This window comes from Rhinatrema bivittatum, chromosome 10 (genome assembly GCF_901001135.1).
Source record: "Rhinatrema bivittatum chromosome 10, aRhiBiv1.1, whole genome shotgun sequence".
Classification (NCBI taxonomy): domain Eukaryota; kingdom Metazoa; phylum Chordata; class Amphibia; order Gymnophiona; family Rhinatrematidae; genus Rhinatrema; species Rhinatrema bivittatum.
The window spans coordinates 25585475-25611453 of NC_042624.1; the positions used below are offsets into that span (position 1 = coordinate 25585475).

Here is a 25979-nt window from a genome sequence, read left to right on the forward strand (position 1 = left end):
GGGGGGGGGGGGAGGATGGTGAAGTCTGAGACAGCTCCCTCCCTGCATTACTAGTGAGAGGCTGGCTTCACAGACAGGGGGGAGCTGCCTGTCCCTCACTCCTGACTTCCCCCATGTCCCAGCTAGTGAATGGTGTGTGGGTGAGGGGGGGGTGGATGGTGAAGTCTGAGACAGCTCCCTCCCTGCATTACTAGTGAGAGGCTGGCTTCACAGACAGGGGGGAGCTGCCTGACCCTCACTCCTGACTTCCCCCATGTCCCAGCTAGTGAATGGTGTGTGGGTAAGAGGGGGGGGGGGGGAGGATGGTGAAGTCTGAGACAGCTCCCTCCCTGCATTACTAGTGAGAGGCTGGCTTCACAGACAGGGGGGAGCTGCCTGACCCTCACTCCTCCGGGGTATTGTGATCTTCCTGCACACAGTGCCCTATCCCTGATACCAAGGGTGTTGTGATCTTCCTGCATGCAGTGCCCTATCCCTATTAATACCAGGAGTGTTGTGATCTTCCTGCATGCAGTGCCCTATCCCTATTAATACCAGGAGTGTTGTGATCTTCCTGCATGCAGTGCCCTATCTCTGATATCGGGATGTGTGCAAGAAGATCACAACACCCCCGGTATCAGGAATAGGGCACTGTGTGCAGGAAGATCACAACACCCCCAGTATCAGGAATAGGGCACTGTGTGCAGGAAGATCACAACACCCCTGGTATTAGGGATAGGGCACTGGGTGCAGGAAGATCACAACACTCCTGGTATTATTAGGGATAGGGCACTGTGTGCAGGAAGATCACAATACCCCTGGTATCAGGGTTAGGGCACAAGTTCTAGTCACATTGACTGATCACATTACTTGTTTTGTCAAGCTACCAACTGTTTCCATTTCCCATCCCCCATATACTGTCAGTAGGAAACTTGGTAACATGAATAAATAAGAGGGCAGCCAATAGGAATACATATTCATTCCTAAACTGACCTTAACTGACCTGAAAAGTGTCAAATTGTATCATTTTCAGTTAGTGCGCACTAACTCGAGTTAGTGCGCACTAATCGGAAAAAACGATTTTTAACGATTTTTTAACTAAAAAATCGTGCCTAAGACGATTTTCTTGCCCTGCCACACGATTTCTATCGTTAAGACGATATGGAAAACGATTCACATCCCTAATGAAGATCTTTTGGCTAAAATAGCCTCTTTCACCTCACCGTTTAACCATGCCAGTAATCGTTTTGCCTTCCTTCTACCTTTCTTAATGTGTGGAATACATCTGGACTGTGCTTTTAGGATGGTATTTTTTAACAATGTCCATGCCTCTTGCACACTTTATACCTTTGTAGCTGCTCAACTATTTTTCTCATTTTATCAAAATTCCCTTTTGAAAGTTTAGCACTAGAGCCATGGATTTGCTTACTGTCCCCCTTCCAGTCATTAATTCAAATTTGATCATATTATGATCACTATTGCCAAGTGGCCCCACCACCATTACCTCTCTCACCAAATCCAAAACCACTTTGGCATTTCCCATGCTTTTCCATCTCCTCCCAATCCCTACTACATTTCTGGCCATGGAAAATAGCTGAATGTGGAGGCACTAAGGATGGATCACTAGATACTTTAGGGGCATTAAGGCACATGTTTGATGCAGTGGTTGACTGTTGGTCACTACGCGTCACTACAGAAAAATGTACAGTTTTAAATGAAATCATCTTGGTGTCAGATAGGCTTCATGAACCTATTCGTTTGTCTCCAAAAGATCTGCTTCATGTTCTCCCTCTCCTCTTTGGGCCTCAGTAATCATCAGTCAATGACAACTTGGCTAAAAGAGTCAGAGAGCTACAAGCATTGGTTCATGGTGCTCCGCACTTACCCCGTTTCTGCCAATAACTGGTTTCTGCATTTCATTTGAATCAAGCCATTGTTTTGTCCACAATCTTTTGATGTACATAAAGGGGAGAAGGCCCTACATTCAGTGGACTGTAAAAGGGCCTTCGCTTATTATCTGAAAAGAACTCAACCACATCATCAGGGATCCTCAACTTTTCATCTTCTATAATCTTAACAGACTGGAAGTAGTTCGTCAAGTCAGATCCATGGCTACCTCAGTAACTAACCTAAGAGCCATGTCCATTGAAGACATCGGCAAAGCTTCAACTTGATCATCAGTTCACACCTTCATATCTCATTATTGTTTGGACAATTTCTCAAGAAGCAACAGTTTCTTTGGGCATGCAGTTTTATGCAGCCTGTTTACCCAGTATTTCACTCTCCATGGGTAGATCTGGGTTGGTTTTCAGTAAGTACTCCGCTTCTAACCCTCAGCTTGAGGCTTCTGATGTGTCATAGTTAATTCAGCCCTGCTTGTCGATGGAGAAAGCATGTTTGTTTACTGTAAATGGAGTTTTCCATAGTCAGCAAGATGAATTAGTCATGATTAATACCCTCCTGCCTCTCTGCAGAGTTGACTACTTTTCCAAAGTTATAAATAGTAAATGTAGGGAAAGTTCAGTTGGGCTAAACACTATCTAGCTAAAAGTATGCTCTACCATGGATTACGAGACAGTACGGGCAGGAACTCCTGTAGATGCTCAGTGCTAAAACTTTACTGAACTAGAGAGATGAGTCCATTTGGTGCTGTTGGATGATGTATCCAGGTGTCAAGGCTAATTTATCCGGCTGTCTATAGAGAACCCTATTTACAGTAAGCAAACTTGCTTTTTATGTGGGTAAATGACTTTGAAAATCAGGTCCTTAATGCACAGAACCGTAATGACTAACATGTAATGTGATAACTGTACTTTTTATTTGGGGGTTTATAACATTCACAATAAGGTCTTTGCTGTTCCCTGACTCAGGACGCCATGGTGAAGAGAGTGGCAGTGATTGGAGCTGGGGCCAGTGGTTTGGTCTGTATCAAATCCTGCGTGGATGAGGGGCTTGAGCCCACCTGCTTCGAGAGAACCGATGACCTTGGTGGACTCTGGAAGTTTAAAGTAAGTGAATTTGCTACCATACAGATATAGGGGCAGATTTTAAAATGTACGGGCGCGCACAAATGTATGCCCAGTTTTATAACATGCGTGCACAGCCGCGTGCATGTTATAAAATCAGGGGTTGGCACGCGCAAAGGGGTGCACACTAGTTGGCTGGCTTTCCTCATTCCCCCCCCCCCCCCCCCCGTACCTTTATTTCACAAGTTACGCCTGCCAGCCAACTGCCGGCGCATGAACCCCCGGCCCAGCAGCCTTGTAGAGGCCTCTGGCCACGCCCCTGCCCCGCCCCAGACCACCCATTTTTTCAAACCCCAGGACTTACACGCATCCCGGGGCTTTACATGCGCTGCCGGGCCTTTTGAAAATAGGCCCGGTGCGCGTAATCCCCCTATACACATAAATCCAGGCATAGGGCTATTAAAATCTGCCCCATAATGAGTTAGTTTTTAACCAGCCCATCCTTCATAGGTATGCTGTCATATGAATACAGTGACCCTGGCTCCAATCAGCCTTTATGATCTTTAATTAAGAAAGAGTAATACTTTAAAATAAATGAAAAAGCACCTATCTTTTAAGTATATTTATTGGTTATAATATAACTAGAATGTTAAAAAAAGAAATATATATATATTTGCAAAAGCACAGGATTCTCATTCATGTTATTGTGATGGGTCTCCTGCCAGGGAGCCTTCTCTGTCACAAAAGAGCCCTTGAAACTCTTCTGAGAGGGGTAGAGTGCCCGAGATGCTTCTATATAAAGTGTGACAAAACCGCAGAAAAGCAAACATTTCCTTTTAATGCTGAAATTTAAGTGTGTGATATTCAGAATGACCACTAGATGGCATGCATTCTGGTAAATTTAAACCAAGCATTTGATTGTGTAGAGAAAGGATGATTTGGGATTTTGGCAGAGATTTGGGGAGATTGGAGGAAGTTGGCAGCAAGCCTAGTGAGCCTTATAGGAGAGTGCCTTGCAGGGATTTTCCCCCTGAAGGGGAAAGGCCTGAGGTGTGAGGCATTCCTCCTTATCAGGGAAGCAGCCAAGGATCGGTGCGTCCCCTCATGGAAAGACAACGAGGAAGCCAACCTGAGTCCCAGAGGCAGAGGTAGAGGTGGAGCAGAGAGGCGTGAGGTGGGGTATAGGAGAACCTCCGAGGGACAAGAGTCAGGATGCTGGGGTAAGTCCTCCCTGTGGCCTGGATGGGCGCTGGGAGAAGGAGATTGTGGAGGAAACAGAGCTTCATGATCTTGGGAGAAAACATGCGAGGTGGCGAATCGTGAGCTCCTAAAACTTGATCTTGACTGTAATGTGCGCAGTCTGTCTATGGAGTGGAGAGGATATTGGAGGGGGAGAAGTGCTAAAAGTAACTGCTGGTATTACGTTAAGATGTGGATTAGAAGACGAGTGGGGAAAAGATTTGGTGAAATAATTCTCCTACTAAGGAACAGGTGGACATAGTTGTGAAATCACTTGTACCTTTAACTTTGCTTTTATTTCTGCAACTCTCTCAGCCTGTTGAAGCCCGGGTACCCTGATCTAATCAGGGACTCTCTGTGGTAAGGCCAGAAAATAAAAAAGTTTATTTGTTGAGGAATATACTGTGTGCAGTGAGTCCCATTTTTCTGCTGATTGGGAGTTATAGCAGTCAAAGATGACAGGCAGGCTGCCACCCTGTAGATTAATAATAATATAAGAATGTTTTTTCAGAAAAGTGAATTTGGAAAAATAGACAGGAACTATCATGTACTCACTAAAGAAATGTGAATCTTTGTTATAAGCTATCTTGTACGTTAGGAAATCTACTGTGACCAGTAGGACATGTTTCTCTCCTACTCTTCCCGCCTCTCCCGAGTCTGGGAAGCCACAGGTTAAGCCAGTGCTCACTTTTCTTCTTTTAATTTTGCTAAAAGTCTATCAGTATTTATTCTAAGAACAATAGGAGCAGAATAGGGCAAAAAACTGAATCATTTTTCTGGGTCAATATCGGGGTTTACTTTGATAGATAGACATACAACACACTGTTCAGCCTTTTCTGCTCTGATGGGAGCTTGGACGAGGGAGATGAGGATTGGAGATCATATTGGGGTGTACAGGCAGATATCAGGAATCGACTCAACAAGGAGTTAGACAGGCTAATGTCCCAAGGTCATATAAGAGCCCAGACATCAGGCAGGAGCCAGGAGATGGTGCTGCAGGCCTAAGGGTACGAAAGGACACAGGTTCATGAGCTGCTGAGATGGCGTGACCAGAAACAAAGGCCAAGACGAACAGAGTTTCCACAGGGCAAACTCCAAGGACACTGTTGAGCCAGCAAAGGGCAGTGCTTCTGGAGCTCCATAAATCCTCAGTTTAGCGCACCCCCAGTGCTGATCCAATGGGGAGCTTCCAGAGGTGTTAGATGACTATTCTCAGACTTCGTCATCAGTCAACATCGTCTCTGCTGTGGTGCAGGTTTCCAACCTGTGCTTCCCATGCTCCCAGGTTCAAACCCTGTCACTGCTGACAGAGGACGACTCATTACCACCTGTTAGAGGGAAGCCCAGGCCCATTCTGAATTCTGTGGGACCAATCAAAAGTCTGTACATTCAGTGTTACAAAATCAGTAGGAAATGAATAATCGTTTCTGTAAAACTGAAAATGAAGGGCCTGACTCATCAGCTTGGTATGTGCGGTGATCTGCTTGAAGCATGTCGTTGGTCTCTCTCGTTTAAATCCGTGGTTTAGGACAAAGACTTCACATTCACCAGGTACAAATCAAATATGGCTTACAGGGCTTACGGTTTCCTTTCTGGGGTCTGAAGCTGAACAATGTGGGATTGGGGTTGAGTCCACGTAGCCCATCGTTGAGGTCCTCTGCCATGGGCTCTGTATACTGAGGAGCAGAGTTAGGGTTTATGGCTCTCTATCACAGAGATCTTTGTATAGGTTTGAGCTATGTTGGGAAATACAATAATAAGCATCAGCATAGCAGGCAAAGGGAGGCTGGCGCAAAGCTTGAGCAAAATTAAGGGGCCCTTTTTCTTCATAGGGAATTAACTGTGCAAACGAGGTCACGGAAATACTTTATGATGTTTCTGGAATCAGTCCCAAAGGAAAACTGGACATATGAACGTGACAGGGGCTATGGCTATCACTAAATATAATCCACAGATTTCTCCAGCTATGGGCAGTGGGAGAGGGTTCGTTTTTTCAAATCCTCTCCTTGCCCAAACCCCACCTTGTCAGGGGCAGGCTTCAAGGGGGTAGAAAATCCCTTGGGGCATGCTGAATAGTCAGAGGGTGAGGCGCTGCTGAGGAAGCTAGGAGGAAGGAGCTAGAGATCCGTCCCAGGAAGATTTACTGACTAATAATATATTGAAAAAAATCAAGAGCGAGAGCTCTGTCACTGATGTGTAGTAGTCATTGGTAATAAATTATTCAATTCTCTAATAATTCTCTAATAATTTCAATGACCTACACTGTGTGGAGTGCTGTTTTTTACTTGCTTTAAATCGTCCTATATTTCAATGAATGTATAGAAGGAGATAGGGGAGGTTTCATATATTGTGTAGGTGTCCCAGCACCACTACTTAGTGGTTTTAATCATCAACCATCCTCCTCCTCCGTGAAATATTTAAAAAAAAAATTTTTTTGTGTTGTATTACTCTAATCCTGATGAACCTAAGACTCTTCCATGGCTTGAAAGTTAGTCAATTTCTATGCAAACTGCAACTAATGAAGCTTTATAAGGTTGAAAATAATTTTCAAAGTAATTTTCAAAAAGAGTAAAAATCAGACTTCCCCGATTTGTTGTTGGTGTGTGATGTCCAACCTTTAAAGATGGTCCCAACACAAACAGTCCGTGTTTCAAACGTCAGTCTTTCCTCAGGGGAATATGTTGATGCTAGAAAACCAACTTGTTGGAGTCTGAATCTCTCCGCTCGATGATTCCGCTCGATGATTCATGCTGTAGTGTATAAAACACAATAACATCTTGAGACATCCAGACTCAGGAGGCATTAGGACACTGTTTAGTATAAATAATTTTTACACATGTTAACACGATTTTATAACATCGTCACGGGGTCTTTCAGACGCCACAGAAGTACAGTGGTAAGTTCACAGTTTCATTTAGACATTCAAGCAGTCCGCTAGGAGGACGTTCAAAAGCTGGCTACTTCCTTTCAGGTCCGCCAAGTAGTGAGATTCCATGCCCACATAGTTTTCTATCAGGTCGACTTGGTACGTCATCCGTCCACGTGAAACGAAAACGAGTCAGGAGGACGTTTGATTCCAACATAGTTCTTTCAGGTCCACTCATTTGACAGTTTTTTATAAGAAAGTTCTCTATAAGGTCGGTCATTGACATCATAGACCGGCATAATTTTTTTCATTCATTCATTGGCTATTAGTGCTTCAGTTGATACATATAAAAGGGGTCATGGTACACCGATAGACTATCCTTCCGGAGGCGATGTCAGAGTAACATCACTCAATAGCAAAAGCAGAGATTATTCGTGGAATCATCGAGCGGAGAGATTCAGACTCCAACAAGTTGGTTTTCCAGCATCAACATATTCCCCTGAGGAAAGACTGGCGTTTGAAACACGGACTATTTGTGTCGGGACCATCTTTAAAGGTTGGACATTACACACCAACAACAAATCGGAGAAGTCTGATCTTTACTCTTTTTGAAAATTACTTTGAAAATTATTTTCATCCTTATAAAGCTTCATTAGTTGCAGTTTGCATAGAAATTGACTGACTTTCAAGCCACGGAAGAGTCTTAGGTTCATCGAGATTAGAGTAATACAACACAAAAAAATTTTTTTTTTTTTAAATATTTCATGGAGGAGGAGGATGGTTGATGATTATAACCACTAAGTAGTGGTGCTGGGACACCTACACAATATATGAAACCTCTCCTATCTCCTTCTATACATTCATTGAAATATAGGACGATTTAAAGCAAGTAAAAAACAGCACTCCACGCAGTGTAGGTCATTGAAATTATTTTCAAATTATTAGAGAATTGAATAATTTATCACCAATGACTACTACACATCAGTGACAGAGCTCTCGCTCTTGATTTTTTTGATTATTATGTAGGTCGCTGAATTCAGTGGTGTATTTTTTTGATACATTTGGTTTGTCATAATATATTGAGTCATAGGAGAGTGAGGAGAAGGTTCACTATGGATGAGGAAAGCCTATGTTTTATTTTGCTTATCTGCTGTCTGCTGATTTTCAATTCTTGCAGTTTTTACCTGGACCCTGTTCTTTAATTTACAGTAAAACACCACTTCTGGACTCCTTTTGTATTTTTGTCTTGCTGATTCTCGTGCAGGGGCTGAATGGATGGACACTGGGCTGAATCTTACTTTCATCCTATTCCGTTCCATTATTTCCTTGCTCCTTTTCTGGACAATATTGCACTTTGGGGAGATTTTCTACCTAGAGTGAGCCGTGAGTAAGCTAGGGAGTGATTGCACCCAGGCCCCAGAACAATTCTGGACCCGTGGTACCCCCTAGTTATTAAAGATAAAGCACCAGATGAAGAACCTGCTACATGTATACAGTTTTCTTAATTTGTTAGTCATGTCAATTAATGTATTACAATATTTTTTAATACAGGAAGTTTCTGAAGATGGGCGAGCAAGTATCTATAGGTCTGTGATCATTAACACCTCCAAGGAGATGATGTGCTACAGTGACTTTCCCATCCCAGACCATTATCCAAATTATATGCACAACTCTAAGATCCTAGACTACTTTAGGATCTATGCCAAACACTTCAACCTTCTGCAGTACATCCGCTTCAAGGTAAAACCAATCTCCATGATACGACCGTTGTCCTTCTGCAGCGTGAGCACTGCTACCCTGCACCCGTTCTCTTTTATTTTGTACACGGAAAAATTAAAGTTTCTTCTCTTCTATCTTTCTTTCCCCATCTGCTGCTTTCTCTTCCTTCAGGCCTGCATCTTTTCTGACCCTTATCCTAACAGTGCCACTGCTTGTTGTCCAGCAGTGTTCTTTAGTAGGAACCCAAGACCCCGTCGCAGCTCAGGGCACCAGATGCAGTGCCTGACATAGTGCGGCGCAGCATCCCCATGAGCTCCTGTAGTGCTACACCGTGACCAGTGCCTTAGAGGCTCCCTTATAAGCAGCACAAAACGGATATAAAAAGTGTGCCCATGGGGTGACCTGCATGGAGTGGCAGTTACTAGCCACAAAAACAAATAAATAATAATGTAAAAAAAACCCAACTTGCTGGGCAGACAGGATGGGCCTTTTCTGCCATCACTTACTATGTTCCTGTTAAGAAAAGCGGGATTCTAATAGTCCCCTTGGTCATGGAGAAAGCCTGATCCCTTGCAAGCTGTTTTGCATTTTACTGAAGTCCCTTAAGAATTATTCCCAGATAATTCTCATGGGACTCTGTCATGAGACCCAATGAATTGCCCTTCTGAAGTCTTCATTCCGCTAGACAACTCTGGAAAGGTAAAACGTAGCCTCGTCCCATTCCATGCATATAATTTCATTCCAAACACACGGGCAATTTGTGACTTTATTACTTGTTCGGCATGGGCACTGATTTGAAATGAACGGGTTAAACACGACAAATGAGTCGATTTTCATTTCACTTGTGGACCCCGAAACGACGGGATGGGGTGAGGGGGAGGGTCCCATGAATGAAACAAAAACTGTAGTCTCATTTGTTTATGTTGCCTCTGGCTGTGCTGTGAAGGAATAAACAGGAGTTTCCTGCACCCCCAAACCTGGGTTAATGCAGTACAAGTCCCCACGTTTATAGGCTGGTTCCCCATCCCTGATTTTCACAAACTATTAAGATTTTCACAAACTATTAAGATTCGGTCCTTGCCCCACCCATAGTGCTGATATGTAGTGCCTCCCCTCCCATTCCCATTCCCCCTCCCCCTTCCCAACCCCACAATACCTTTGATTTCCCTGCCGGGAGCGAGGGTCCAGATTCTCTGCCCCGATGCCTCCAGCGCTGTTCTGACTGAGGCAGCACTGGAAGCATAATCTTGAATGGAAGCCGAATCTCACTCCCTTCTTACAATCCAAGCCACAAATATAGTCACCTGGTAAGACTAAGCATCTATTATTAGCCACTCTGCAGGGTTGTAACGCCCCCTTAACCACTTACCTCACAGGGCATTCCTGGTTCTGGGATCGACCTAACGAGATCCCCTCCCTAGGGCAGACTCCGTTGGTCCTCATGTTCTTGGCACCTGGTGACTCCACCCGGGGAAGAAGGTGTTAGCGGGTGGGATTTCTCTCTCTTCACCCCAGGAAAACAAATGAGACTGTGAACAAGGCTGGCAGTATGTACAAATATATACAGGTTTATTAGACTATATAAGTATATATATTTCTACATGACTATGTACAGTGGGAACACTGAGAGGAGAGGATCATCTTGCTGGTGGCTGAAAGGAATCAGTAAGTTTTTGCTTGGGACATTGTCTTTCTTAATAGTATTGGGGCAAAGTTAACTATTTGGGAATATTATTTAGTGTGTTTGTGCCTTTAATAGTCAGTAAGGCAATGAATAAACAAGTTAGACTGTTTGCATTTTTAAATAGTTAGTCAGTAAGGCAGCTAGAAAGCAGTAGGTAGTGTGTTTATTTTTACAAGTCTGTAAGGCAGCTAGTAAGCAGAACTGAGTGTTTGTATTTAAAAAAAAAAAAAAAGTAGCCAGGAGCAGTGTATGCCTAAGTAAAAAGGTTGAAAAGTTCAGTCCAGTTACTCCCCTTTGAAAGGTGTTCAGGTAGTGTGACTTGGTTTGAATAGGTACCAACATTTGTTAATCAAGAGAGCAGTGAGTCACTCTGGCTGACTGTGAATAAGGTTAGCAGTATGTTCTAGGGATGTGAATCGTTTTTTGACGATTTAAAATATCGTCCGATATATTTTAAATCATCAAAAATCGTTAGGGCCACGATACAATACCAATTCCCCCGATTTATCGTCAAAAAATCGTAAATCGGGGGAAGGGGGAGGGCAGGAAAACCGGCACACTAAAACCCCCTAAAACCCACCCCCGACCCTTTAAATTAAATCCCCCACCCTCCCAAACCTCCCCCAAATGCTTTAAATTACCTGGGGATCCAGCGGCGGTCCGGAACGGCGGCGGTCCGGAACGGCCCCCTCAATTGAATCGTGTTGTCTTCAGCTGGCGCCATTTTCCAAAATGGCGGCGCAAAATGGCGGCGGCCATAGACCAACACGATTCGACTGCAGGAGGTCGTTCCGGACCCCCGCTGGACTTTTGGCAAGTCTTGTGGGGGTCAGGAGGCCCCCCCAAGCTGGCCAAAAGTTCCTGGGGGTCCAGCGGGGGTCCGGGAGCGATTTCCTGCCGCGAATCGTTTTCCGTACGGAAAATGGCGCCGGCAGGAGATCGACTGCAGGAGGTCGTTCAGCGGCGGAACGACCTCCTGCAGTCGATCTCCTGCCGGCGCCATTTTCCGTACGGAAAACGATTCGCGGCAGGAAATCGCTCCCGGACCCCCGCTGGACCCCCAGGAACTTTTGGCCAGCTTGGGGGGGCCTCCTGACCCCCACAAGACTTGCCAAAAGTCCAGCGGGGGTCCGGAACGACCTCCTGCAGTCGAATCGTGTTGGTCTATGGCCGCCGCCATTTTGCACCGCCATTTTGGAACATGGCGCCGGCTGAAGACAACACGATTCAATTGCAGGAGGCTGTTCTGGACCGCCGCCGTTCCGGACCGTCGCTGGATCCCCAGGTAATTTAAAGCACAGATGCAGCTTTGATTTCCTTAAGAGAAGCGGGACACGGGAGTTGGATAAACCTGTCTTACACATACAGGGGGTCATTTTCAAAGGAGTTACGCATGTAAATGTGACATACTATCGTAGCAATTTTCAAAAGCTATTTACTCGAGTAAAGTGCACTTACTTGAGTAAATCCTATGGACAATTCAATGGCATATATTGTAGCAATTTTGAAAAGCCCACATACTTGAGTAAAGTGTATTTACTCGAGCAAAAACCAGTTTTGCTCGAGTAAATGCTTTTGAAAATCTGGCCCACAGTGCAGTTAGCCACCTTTGGGCAAACTCAGCTGGAGCTAAGCTAATGAAATATATTAGGGAAAAAATTAAGTAGCGCAAGAAATAAGACCGCCGCCATTCCGGACCGCCGCTGGATCCCAGGTAATTTAAAGCATTTGGGGGGGGGTTCGGGAGGGTGGGGGATTTAATTTAAAGGGTCGGGGGTGGGTTTTAGGGGGTTTTAGTGTGCCGGCTCATGATTTTAACGATTTTCACGATACTTTACACACCCAAACGGCAACAATACGATTCCCTCCCCCTCCCAGCCGAAATCGATCGTTAAGACGATCGAGGACACGATTCACATCTCTAGTATGTTCACATATATACAGGTTTATTAGACTATGTAAGTATATACCTTTCTAAATTATGTAGATTGCTAATAGGATGTCAAGCAGCACACTTATCTACTCCTGGTTAAATGTCAGGGGTAACAAGAACATTTAATATTTGGCAATTTGGGGTTGTTGGCCCCCACAGTATACCACCATATAGAATAGAAGGACCTCTTGCATTCCCACTTTTTCTCTGCCCCCTTTTTATCCCAGATCTCACCCATGTAACAAGATGCAACTGGGCTGGTGGGCAGTGTTGGTCAGGGGGGGGGGGGGGTTGATCCTATTCTATCTAAACCACTGCTATCTCTTTGGTGCTGCTTCCGCTCCGCTGTAAGGTCCATGCCCTCCTGGGAGACCTGATTCCACTTTCAGGAATGCTGCTGAATCCATGCCCTCCTGGAGAACCCAACTGTGCCTCAGGATCTGCCACTGGGGTCCCCTTCTTCCCGAAGGACCATTCGATCTGCTGCTAGGTCCACAACCTCCTGGGTGACTGCTCGATCTGCCACTGGGGTCCATACCCTCCTTGGAGTCCACTCAATCTGCCACTGGGGACCCCTTACTCAAGGGTGACCCAGGGTTGCCTCCCAATCTGCTGCTGTGGGGTCTCCTTTCACCTGGTGGACTGCTTAATCTGCTGCTGGGTTCCCCTTCCTACTGGGGGACTGCTCAATATGCTGCTGGGGTCCCTTTGATCAAGCTGTACCCTGGGTCACCTCCCAATCTGCTGCTGTCCTTCCATGCCTCTACCTTGATAGGAAATATTTTCCTGGCGTGAGTTTACAGCTCTACTAAGCACATGCTTGTATAGCATTCAGTGATTCAGGCTCTCTGCAGTCTCAGCTTTTAGTGATTTGGCTCAGCTAAGCTTATGACCAGTCATTTGCTGTTAGCCAGCCTGGACGGGTCACCTTCTCTCAGCCAAAGGCCAAAACCCAAGGACTATGGGAAGAGAATGTGTACACACCCTTCCATCCTGCCTGGCTTTTCTTCTCTTGTTGGAGAACTGGGTACCCAAGGGTCTGACTCCCCTTGATCATCAGACTGAGAATCTGTTTGCTTCCTAGGACTGTTTTTCAGTATATTTTCTCACAAATCCCTCTCCCATACAGAATTCTCCAATGTTGGATTTTTCCAGTCGTAGTTCTGTATGATTTAAAGTGATATTTCACTGCAAGTTACCAACAGTAGTCCAGGGAACTGTGACATGCAAATTCCCCTACCTGAGTCACTGACTCATCTATTCAATGGTCATTTAAGCATTCAAAGTAAGACGTCTGGCAACCTTTTCAATCTCATTCTGGGTTCTATGGGCTGGTAGCTCATGTTATATAGCTGCATTGTGCTCTTTGTTTTCTGTGCTGCAGTTCACTTAAATGGTAGCATGCTCTTTAACCTCTGTCTCTTGGGAAGGGGGGTTCATATAGAAGTTAGCTCGCTAGATCTGTTTATTGGACTAATAAGGTAAAACAGCCATCTTTTTCTTATCTTAACTGTTTCTACTCATGTGGGGTCTTTGGTTGTAGCCACTCTTTGCCATGGTACCCAGGTAAGATCAGTTCTCTTGCCTCAGTTATGGACTTCAATATCACATTAGAATTAGAAATGGCAGGAGAAGACCATGCAGCCCATCTTATCTGTCCAATATTGATCCACATCTTTTTTTTTTGCTTTGGAATTAATAAATGACAATAAATGTAACTCATGTAATTAAATCAGATTATCTCACTGATTAGTGTTCTATAGGAAGCCAATATTTCTTCCACTTGCAAACATAAAAAGTGAACCTATGGTCATTATGCTCTCCTTCATCTTTCTAGATTCACTTTCATCAACATAACAGGCTGATTGAGATTAATAATCATAAAGCTCAAGGTCATCCAGACTCATAATAATTGTTTTTTTTCTTATTATTTAGACTCTCGTCCGTTCAGTAAGAAAATGCCCAGATTTTTCCAGCACTGGGCAATGGGAGGTTGTCACAGAGATGGATGGGAAGCAGGAGTCAGCCATCTTTGATGCTGTTTTAGTTTGCACTGGTCATCACACAGACCCTCATTTACCACTGGAGTCTTTTCCTGGTATGCAGGCAAGCTTTTGAAAAAATGTTATTTCTTTAGTTATTGGTGAGTAGGTTACAAATTCCTCCCTGGTTACTGGGTTCAAGTTACAAATGGTTGACCATTTCTTGTAGTGTACCAGATCTAAGGTGAAAAGTATATTGGATAGGGTTAACCTGTTCCCTTTGTGATTGAAAATAACCCTCTCTTCAGGCTACCATGGACACTCCCCTTACTCTTTCTTCTATCACCTATTAGAACCCAAACCCTGGATGAATAAAGTTCAGACCATATGCAATGGCTAATGGTTATTCAACATATACATGCTGCCTTTATGTCGCCTGCTAGCAGGTTTAGGAATTTCGCACTATATCTACACCGATGATATTCAGTTAATACTCCCAATCAACGACAAAATTGAGAAAACTCTAAACTTAGCCAACATGTACCTAGATATAATAAAACAACTTCTAAACCAAATGGATCAATATAGAGAAAACTGAATTCTTACACCTAGAAAGAAAAAACATAATGATCATTCAGAACCCAATTACACTTAAAAACAACAAAAAAATACAACTAGCTGAGAAAGTATGAAACCTTCAGGAGGTAACAATGAGGCAAAATGCAAGAAAAAACTCACTCCCTTGGGCTGTTCTACCACCGACCTGGTCAGCGTCTTAAAAACCCTGCGCTGATCACTGACGTCACCCGGGGGGGGAGGGGTCAACGCCTCCTCCGCGAGGCGTTGACCCCTCCCCCCCGGGTGACGTCAGTGATCAGCGCGGGGTTTTTAAGACGCTGACCAGGTCGGTGGTAGAACAGCCCAAGGGAGTGAGTTTTTTCTTGCATTTTGCCTCATTGTTACCTCCTGAGGCAAAAAGACCAACGGGATTACCTACAGCACTGGACTCCAGCTTTGTGCCTGCCTTCCTCGATTCCTCCCCGAGACCTGGTCCCTTCCTCCGCGAGGCGTTGACCCCTCCCCCCGGGTGACGTCAGTGATCAGCGCGGGGTTTTTAAGACACTGACCAGGTCGGTGGTAGAACAGCCCAAGGGAGTGAGTTTTTTCTTGCATTTTGCCTCATTGTTACCTCCTGAGGCAAAAAGACCAACGGGATTACCTACAGCACTGGACTCCAGCTTTGTGCCTGCCTTCCTCGATTCCTCCCCGAGACCTGGTCCCTTCCTCCGCGAGGCGTTGACCCCTCCCCCCGGGTGACGTCAGTGATCAGCGCGGGGTTTTTAAGACGCTGACCAAGTCGGCGGCGCGAGCCGTCGGCGCGAGCTGAAGGGGCACGCTAAAGGGGCGTTCCCCTTAGCGCCCCCCTTGGCGCCACCCGGTGCCGAGTGCCCAACAGACTATCTAATCCGCCACAATAACTGTGAGTACTAAAGCCTAAAATGGCTGGATACCCGATTCCAGCTAGAATTAACTGTTATAGAGATAATTCGCGTCAAGATCAGAAATGGAAAAGACCCACGCAGCGCTACCTGACCCGAGTCTCTATTATTCCTAATCACAAAATTATAACTCTAACTATGCTATCTTTGTCTTTGGTTAACATCCAATCGATTAGTAAAAAGATCCCGGTTGTTCTGGATCATCTCAAGGATCAGAAACCTGATATTTGTGGTATTACGGAGACGTGGTTAAGGTCTTCCGATACAGTACTTATCAATCAGTTACCCCATGCAGAATATGATATCTTTTCCTGCCCCAGGGTAGATAAGAAAGGCGGAGGCTTACTATTACTAGTGAATAAAACCTACCATCTGTCCCAACAAAAAATCAATATAGCGGCACGATATGAAGTTGCACTATTCAAATCTAGCCTATTACAAATTTGCCTGGTGTATACACCTCCGGGCTTACTAGAGCACAATAGTTCGCCCCTTATAGAACTGTTATCATCTATGATTGACACTAAGATTCCCACAATTATCATGGGAGATTTTAATCTACATGTGGACCTGTGGCCACGCTCAGCCAACTGTGAGAATTTCCTAAATACGCTAGAAGCATTAGGTTTCACTCAGATTATCAATGCTCCCACGCATAAAGCGGGCCATACTTTGGATTTGATGTTTTTAAATGACGCTCTAAAGGTCAACGTAGTACCTAGGAGTATACCAGTACCATGGTCGGATCACTATTTAGTTACAGCCGGCCTGTCCCTAAAAAAGCCTCAGATCGAGACGCTACCAGACAATAAAATAGAAATTGAAGTTAAAAAGGCTTGTAATAGTGAGGATCTTATTTCCAACTTCCCGGAAGCTTTGTTATCTTTAGATAGATCCAATACTTTGGATGCAGTGAAATCATGGAACGCAATTATGCTGGAGCTAGCAAACAAACTGTGTCCCCTTGTAAAAAAATTGATTCCCCTCCAAGGTAAGCACAGAGCTCCGTGGTTCTCCTCTCATTTAAAAGAGCTAAAAAGAGGATTGAGGAAAGTGGAAAGAATTTGGCGGAAACATCGAGATGAAGTTTCACAATCAAATTATAGAACGGCCTTGCATAACTATAGAGAATCAATTAATACTGCCAAACGCAATTTCTTCTCGGAAAGGATACATAAATTTCAATTTAACCCTAGGATTTTGTTTCAATATGTATCTGAATTGACCAATATTAGAGGCAACACAACTAATTGGGGCAATAACTTAAAAAATAAGAGTAATGAATTTGCCTCCTTCTTCCAGGAGAAAATTCACATCGTTTTAAAAAAGCTTAATACACAGACCCCACAAAATATTGTTCTACCTAGCAATCCATCAGTGAATTGGTCAACTTTTGACTCCATTTCATCCCTAGAAATAGCAAATTTAATAAAAAAAATGACACCGGCTACTCATTCCATGGATAAAATGCCGATTAACCACCTGAAGGTTGTGTGTGATATTATAGCCAAACCACTAGCAGATATTGTAAATTTATCACTAGAAGAAGGCACATTTCCAGATAGTCTGAAACGTGCAATGGTGAAACCTATTTTGAAGAAAACTAATCTGGACCCAGAAATCTTGACAAACTATAGACCGATTTCAATACTTCCTTTTATGGCAAAATTGATTGAAAAAGTGGTTAACCGACAGTTAATGGAACACCTAGAAGAACATCAGCTGCTTTTTCCGGCCCAATATGGGTTTCGGAAAGCTCAGAATACAGAGACCCTGCTAATCTCTTTACTCGACACCGTACAAAGAGGCTTCGATCAGAATACCTCCTATCTATTGATTCTGTTGGATATATCAGCGGCGTTTGACACTATCAATCACGAAGTACTTATTTCTAGATTGAGCGAAGTGGGTCTTCAAGACAAAACATTAGATTGGTTTAAATCATTTCTTGCCAATAGATCATACGTTGTTAAATTGGGAACAGTCGAATCCGAGGTAATTGATCTTCATACTGGAGTCCCTCAGGGGTCCTCCCTCTCCCCAACTTTATTTAATATCTATATGGCCCCATTATGTAGATTCTTAGCGGGCTTGGGGCTGGTACATTACGTATTTGCGGACGACATCCAGATATTGATACCCATAAAAGATTCTTTGTCAGACACATTGAAACTTTGGGAGGTCTATTACCAATCAATAAACCAACTTCTTACACATATGTCACTGGCGCTAAACAACTCAAAAACTGAAATACTCTTCATCGGCAATAAGGTAACAGAGAAAGTAGAGAAGGACATTCTTAACAGTCTCCCCTCGTATAAGATCCAATACGAGGTGAGAGACCTAGGTTGTATGCTGGATTCTGAGCTTAATATGAAAACTTCTGTGAAGGCCATCTTAAAAGACGGCTTTCACAAACTACGAGTGTTAAGGAGATTAAAACCACTATTACACCCGAATGATTTCCGGATTGTAGTCCAGGCATTAATTCTACCCAAGCTAGATTATTGTAATGCCTTATGGTTAGGCTTACCCTCATCGACCATTCGTCCGCTGCAACTGTTGCAGAATGCGGCTGCACGGCTAGTGTCTGACACACAAAAATTTGATCATGTTTCCCCGGTGCAGATGGGACTACATTGGTTGCTGGTCCAGTTCCGCATACAGTATAAGTGCCTAACTTTAATACACAAAGCAATCTATGGCACGAACTCGGAATGGCTGAATGCCTCTTTACGTATTCATGTCCCATCACGAAATTTGAGGTCCCTTGGGCAGGCCTTGTTGACCATTCCATCGCCCAAACTGGCCCACCTTAGTTCAGTAAGGGAGAGGTCTTTATCTCTAGCAGGGCCGAAAATGTGGAACTCCTTACCCGCGGAGATTCGGACAGAGGAGGATATTAATAGCTTTAGGAGGCAGATAAAAACCTGGCTATTTGAACAGGCTTTTAGCCTAAATAGTTGATCCCGTTCATTATAGTAATATAGAGACACCAGGGGAAGATGGAGATGAGAGTTGGAGATGGAAGGAGGGGAGATGGGTGGGGGGGAGGAGGGTAGATGGAGGGGTAGAGGGAAGGGGGTATCCTGGTAAGATGTGGCAGTACTGCTGCGATTTGAAAGAGATTAGTTTTAATGTACGGTTTAGTTAGTGAGCCTTTGGTTTTACTGTATTATAGCCTTGTATTATGTTTAAGGATATGTTTTTAGTATATATGTATTTGAATGTTGCTACTGCAATTTCAATCAATGTAAACCGCCTTGAAATGAACTTGAAAGCCGGTATATAAGGTTGAATAAATAAATAATCGATTCAGAACTAAGTATGAAACATATATTTCAAAAAGTAAGAGAAGGATACGCCAAACTTATGATGCTGAGAAGACTAAAACCACTACTAATGCCCACCAACTTCCGCTCAGTCTTACAAGCCTTAATTTTTCCAGTACAGACTGCTGTAATGCCCTCCTACTGGGCCTACCATACACCACAATAAGACCACTACAGATACTACAAAACACAGCAGCAAGAATTTTAACTGGAAAAGGTAAAAAGAGACCATGTCACCGAAACCTTAATAGAACTACACTGGTTACCCATTGAACAAAGAATACAATACAAGACCTTATGCACCATACATAAAGTAATACATGACGAAAAAGCAGAGTGGCTGAACAGAGCCCTCCGCGTACATACCCCCCACAGAAATCTGAGATCAGCAAACAAAGCACTGCTTACCATTCCCTCAGTCAAGAGACCAGACTAACCCAGGTAAGAGATAGGGCCCTATCCCTAGCAGGACCCCCAATATGGAACAATATGCCGTTAGAAATCAGACTGCAAAGAAACATCAAAACCTTCTGAGAAAGTTTAATAACATGGCTATTTAAGCAAGCATACAACGAAGAGAATTGAGAGGAGAACCCAGGGAAATGTTGGTTGCGGTCGGTCAAACTCCCACACACACACCTTTTTTCTTAAAGCGTGTGCTTTTCATTTTTATATTCTAAATTCTTCCTTTTATTTTTAAACAACAAAGAACTTGAGTTAAGTAGTACTATATCTTATAGCTGAGTAAGAGGAAACTGGACATGACTTATAACACCCACCAAATAATATTTTTTTTGTGAAATTATGGTACAGTATTTTGATGGCACCTGTTTAAGAGTTAGAATTCCAGATACTTCATACAACATATAGTTATGTGCCCTATTGTGAACCGTTGTGATGGCACCCGCTTCTTGTGAAGAACTTAATCCAGAAAATTGATGATCAAAGGGTTTAACAACTCAGCACTGCCAGAAAGGCAAGTGCAGTCAGTTTATTTGCCTGATCACGATGTCCTATGCCCTTATCTCCCAAGGTATAGAGAAGTTCAAGGGGCGGTACTTCCATAGCCGGGATTACAAGGACCCCGATGAGTTTCTGGGAAAGAGAATCATCGTGATTGGAATCGGGAACTCTGGCGGGGACATTGCCGTGGAGCTCAGTCGCACCGCCCAGCAGGTTTGACTTGCAAAATAAATATGTAAAAACTCATCTGAAGCACGTATGGCCTGATTATATAAGCAGATTTTATCAACTGGCACAGACTGTGTAGAGCTAACAGTGGGATCTATTTTCTGCCTAGCAAAAGAGTATGCTCAGAGCTCTTTTTCGGCAGATACCTGCACATGTGTCTCTATTCCCAAGCCTTCTACATTGTACTGGAGTCCCGGGGTGCTCTGCACCTGAGAGCCAGCTACTGCTTTGTCTGAATTTTCAGCAGAATGCTCTGAGGTGCAGAGAGAGAAACTCTTTGGGAGAAAAAAAAAGATATTTTCCAAGGATGTTACTTGCTAATTTTAGCCTGGGAATCTCTGATATTGATGATGGTATATAAGAGGCTTAAATAAATAAATAATTGTGATAATTAAGGGGTCAATTTATATGCACAGGATCAGCACCCAGCACCACATTCGCTAATGTAATGATGGGCAGTGGTCTTACTTAGTCTCACTTCTCCATCAGATGTCTAGTTCACCTAACTGTTTGACTCTAGTTATTTATGGCCACAATGCAAGCAAATATACCAAACATTGTGGCTTTATAACATATTTCTTTGACTTTCAATGGTTCTTAAATAAAAAGTTGAAGGGACTGGTAGATTATATAAGCACTCCTGCTCTGTATCTGATAAAGGCTCTTCTAAGATATCTCACTCGATCATCAATTTGTTTTGAATCTTGTGCATTTGTGGTACCCAAAAGTAAATCATTATCATTTCAAGATATGCCCGGACCGAGTCAACAACTGATTTATCCCCATTTTTAATAATGACGGTATCATTGTTTCTAAGGGAGAGGGTTGGGTTTGTTTGGGTTGTTTTTTTTCAAATATTTACCCCCATATGTTTATGAAATGATGTTTTCATTCCATGCATATTAGCTACAATGAAAATGGCATCATCAAATCTCCCCAAAAAGCAGCCCCGTCAGTGCTCCTAGCTGATGACATAGCTGGAGTTGGAATATTTATTCCGCTATATCAGAAAATAAAGATCTGAGCAGCATACAGAGGAAAAAACCCATTCATAATTATACATAAAACAGATGCATATGGTACATTAATTATCAATCTGGAAACCGGTGCAGAAAATGAAGTAGTGATGGGATAATTTAGTTGCTATTGGGGCATTTATCAAGCTATCCACACTGGGACAAAAACCACGTGCATCTGTTACCCGCAAGCTTTGCACCACTTATCAAAGTGAAATTGCTCATGTACTTTTGCTTTGAAATGTTTGCTGGACGTACAAAGCACGTACAGTCATTTGCATCTGCTTTTTTTTCCCGTGGGTAGTTTTTAGCTGGGAAAGTGCACATGAAGATTTGAAAATGCTGCATCTACGTGTGCACGTTTCCTGCCCCAGGGGCGCCTCTGATCAGCGTGGCTGAAACTGGACACACAATGGGAGATGAATGAAAAGACTTTCTGCCGCGCTGAGGGAAGGCCGTTTTCAGACAGCCAATTAAGACAGGCAAAGGGCTTTTTATGTATGCAAACGGCTTTAGGCAACATCATTCATTCAAAAGAATTTCCAAAATCATCAGTGGCCAAGCCTAGAAGTAGTCCTGAGGGCAGTGGTGCCGGCGATGGATATGAGATACCATTGCCAAGAGCACATCCTGATAGATGGTGCCCAGGGCATTATCAGAAATGCATTTTTTAATGATGCCTTGAGTAATGCTGCAGGCAGGGACTGGCAGCCCCTTAAAGCAAACGATACTGGGCTGGAGCAATAAAGGATGGTTATCGAGCATTTCAAATAATACTAAAACAAGGGGATATTCCAGGAAACTAACAACCGACAGGTTTAAAAAAACAAATTGTAAATAGCACTTTTCACAGCTGTGGAATCCATTGCCAGAGGATGTGATCAAGATGACTAGCATAGTGGGGTTTAAAAGAGGTTTGGGCCAATTCCTGGAGGAAAACTCCATAACACATTATTAGCCAAGTAGCCTGAAGAAAGCCATCGCTATCCCTGGGAGTGAGTAACAGGAAATGGATCTAGTTTATGGGGTCTGTCGTACTCCCATGTGATTCAGATTGGCCACTGTCGGAGACAGGGTGCTGGGCTTGATGGACTTTGCTCTGGCCCAGCCTGGCATTTCCTTATGTTCTTCATGACATTTGTGCTCCTTTACCTACAGGTCTTTCTCAGCACCAGGCGTGGCTCATGGATAGTGAACCGAGTTTCGGATCACGGCTATCCCGTGGACATGCTTACAAGCCGCTTTCTAAATATGATCAAACATACTTTTCCATCATCTCTGGTAAACTGGGTGGGCGAGTCGAAGTTAAATCACAGGTTTGACCATGCAAACTACGGCCTGAAGCCAAATCACAGGTATGCGATGGGTGACTGTTATTGCTCGTATTTTTTACACACTGGAAATGAAACGAAAGGGCCAATTTTCAAAACATTTTAACCATGTGCATAGTCTGCAGGTGTTTGCACCTGATGGCTTTGTATGAATTTTCAAAGAGAGAATCTGTGCGTACTCTCCCTTTGAAAATTACCCATGGGTACAATTGGCAATTAGACTTTGCATTAGCTTTTTGTATGGGCTAAATTTAGACGAGAAAGAGCAGATGTACATGTGAACCGGTAATGCACGCATGCTAATTTCGTAATCCTGCCCACAACATGGCCCTGGGAACTGCTCCCCATAACCTGACTAGAAGTCGGCTGTGAAACCTGCTGGTAACATATGGCTGGGTTGAAGACTGTTCTTTTCCAGACAGCCCTGTTGTACTCAGGTAAATCAGCATTTATCTGGGGAAATAGCTTTTGAAAATCATCCTCCCCAGCTGTGGGTGTAAGCATGTACCCCTTTTTTCCTTGGGATGTTTTTGTCTTCCACGCACATAAAATCCCATTGTTCCACAGTAATCATGGAGCTGCATGCAGGCGTAGGAACCCATCTGCACGCCTGGCCCCGAAATCTCAGCGAGCCTCGTCGGTGCACCTGCGTGACATGCCTGCTTACCACTGTGCACATGTACACAAAGACACTGAATAATATACCCCAATAGCTTACTTCTCCCCAGTCATTTAAAGTTTTAAACATTTCTCCAAGCAGCACTTACTGATTCTTTCCAGCCAGCAGCAAAGTGATCCTCTGCTCTCAGTGCTCCCACAAGACCTCAGATTTCTTAGAACTGGCCCTTACACTGGGTGTATACGCATGAAGCGACTTTACTCAAGGTGCACATTACAAACTGTTTAAATCCTTGGGATTTGAATAATCAATATAGTCAACTACCTGAGTGTCATCTGCAAAGAAAAATGCCCTAAAACCTGCTTCTTGTATAAGAGTTGCTCATGGAGCTGAGTAAAGATTGAAAAGCAAAGAGTCCAGGACAGAACATTTATGGATCCCATATAAAAGAGGTCTAAGTTCCAATAACAAGGTCCATTCCCACTTGATAAAACCAATCAATCAAATAAGATTTAGACCATTGTAATACAAGACCCTCAAACCCTCTTTGAGACGATGTTTTAATAAAGCATGATTAACAGACTTGCATCCTTGCCCCTATCAACTCCAAGACGAACGTATTTATTTGTTTAAAAGCATTTATTACCCACCCCTCCAAAGTTTGGGGCAGGGTACAATAAAAACACTCATAAAAAAGAAACACATATACAAAACTGAACAGACATTCATAAAACATCAAAACAAAACTACAATTATCTGCGAGACAAAGTTAAACCAATGGAGCAGAAATCTAGTGTAAACTGATAGCAAAATGAAGAGAAAGAAGAGGAGAAATAATAGGATATTACTGAAATGTTCCAGTAAACAGATGAGCAAAACACGTGCGTACCCTCTGTTCCAAATACAAACTATATAATCATCCAGAGGAACTAGGCAAAATATTATGCCAAAAAATGCTTTATTTATACATAATGAATTTAATACATCATCATTTACATATTTTTAATACAGGTCCCGCTATGTAACCCAAAATCCTCCTTACATTAAAAATTACCTCAGTCGTGCTCTACCCTCCATTCACACCATTCATACTACTCACATCACATAAAACCATAAAATTCAGTGCACTTGTGAGCTAGATGCTAATACATATCACATAAGAAACAATATATGTTAACAAATGTAATTATACATGAAATTTGCCAAATTTTAGACCTTGACCAATTGTTTTTCAACACTTAAATGTTATATTGTGAAGTTCCAAAGATGGATCATTTTAAATGTATATTCCGACGAAGTGCTCGTCTCGCCCGTACAATAGGGCTTCCTCAGGGAATGATGATATTTTTCCAAAAATTGCCAATACACTCAAGCTGTAAATAACTTCACTCAACACTGCACTATATATTAGAATCAAGCAGAGGGTCACTTCTCCACTGTTGATATGCTGTATGTATAGCATTAATACATAGCACTGGACTCTGCAAATAACAACATACACTCAACAATTAATGAAATCTCAATGAACTATAGTGGAAAACACAACCACTTTGTGCACCATCACCAAACATAGAAAATAGTACCAGCCAATCCAATGTAGGGAATATTTAATATATATTTGGAGATCATTGTAATTTGTGTATAATGGAGACTCCCATGGTTGTCAAACCTCTATATTCTTTCCTTCAAGATCATAAATATATTTCCAAGTGATTCACTTAATGCATACTGACTGATGCCTTATTCAACCTGTGTCAAATAAATAATATACAATTAATACTTGAATTGCATCTCCTAAAAATTATGGATCACAGCGATGTCTTCAATCCCGTAGAATTAAATGAGCCTCGTATATTAGCTCATTGCTGAAATTGTTCATATCTTTGATCACGTGGACATCCATGCTACGTATGATATGCTGTATGTATTAGAGATGTGAATCTCGTGATCGATCGTCTTAACGATCGATTTTGGCTGGGGGGGGAGGGAATCGTATCGTCGCGGTTTTTTTTTTTTTTTAATCGTGTAAATCGTAAATCGGGGGAGGGCGGGAAAACCGGCACACTAAAACAACCCTAAAACCCACCCCGACCCTTTAAAATAAATCCCCCACCCTCCCAAACCCCCCCCCAAAATGTCTTAAATTACCTGGGGTCCAGTGGGAGGGTCCTGGTGTGATCTTCCACTCTCAGGCCACAGGTGCGTTAATAGAAATGGCGCCGGTGCTACCTTTGCCCTGTCATATGATAGGGCAAAGGTAGCGCCGGTGTCATTTTGGTTCCTGTCCCCCGACGTCACGAGCGCAGGAGATCGCTCCCGGACCCCCGCTGGACCCCCAGGGACTTTTAGCCAGCTTGGTGGGGCCTCCTGACCCTCACAAGACTTGCCAAAAGTCCAGCGGGGGTCCAGAAGCGATCTCCTGCACTCGAATCGTATTTACCATATTGCAAAATGGCGCCGGCCATATGGCCATATTGCCGGCGCCATTTTGCAATACGGCAAATCCCTTCCCCTCCCCCTTCCCCCGATTTACGATTTTTGACGATAAATCGGGGGAATTCCTATTGTATATCGCCTCTAACGATTTTTGACGATTTAAAATATATCGGACGATATTTTAAAT

The 25979-nt window shown here is 43.4% G+C and overlaps 1 protein-coding gene across 4 annotated transcripts in view; it reads left to right on the top strand.

Annotated features, from left to right (window-relative positions):
* Positions 1 to 25979, top strand: part of LOC115100070 (dimethylaniline monooxygenase [N-oxide-forming] 5-like) — a 76939-nt gene that overhangs the window by 28637 nt on the left and 22323 nt on the right. For 3 of the 4 annotated variants that reach the window (XM_029618241.1, XM_029618240.1, XM_029618242.1), the window contains 5 exons: positions 2850 to 2987; positions 8602 to 8790; positions 14322 to 14484; positions 20233 to 20375; positions 22565 to 22761. In XM_029618241.1, coding sequence (XP_029474101.1) covers positions 2856 to 2987; positions 8602 to 8790; positions 14322 to 14484; positions 20233 to 20375; positions 22565 to 22761 — 824 coding nt within the window. In that variant the 5' untranslated portion in view covers positions 2850 to 2855. The remainder of the gene's footprint in view (positions 1 to 2849; positions 2988 to 8601; positions 8791 to 14321; positions 14485 to 20232; positions 20376 to 22564; positions 22762 to 25979) is intronic. The other variant, XM_029618243.1, reaches the window with a different exon arrangement.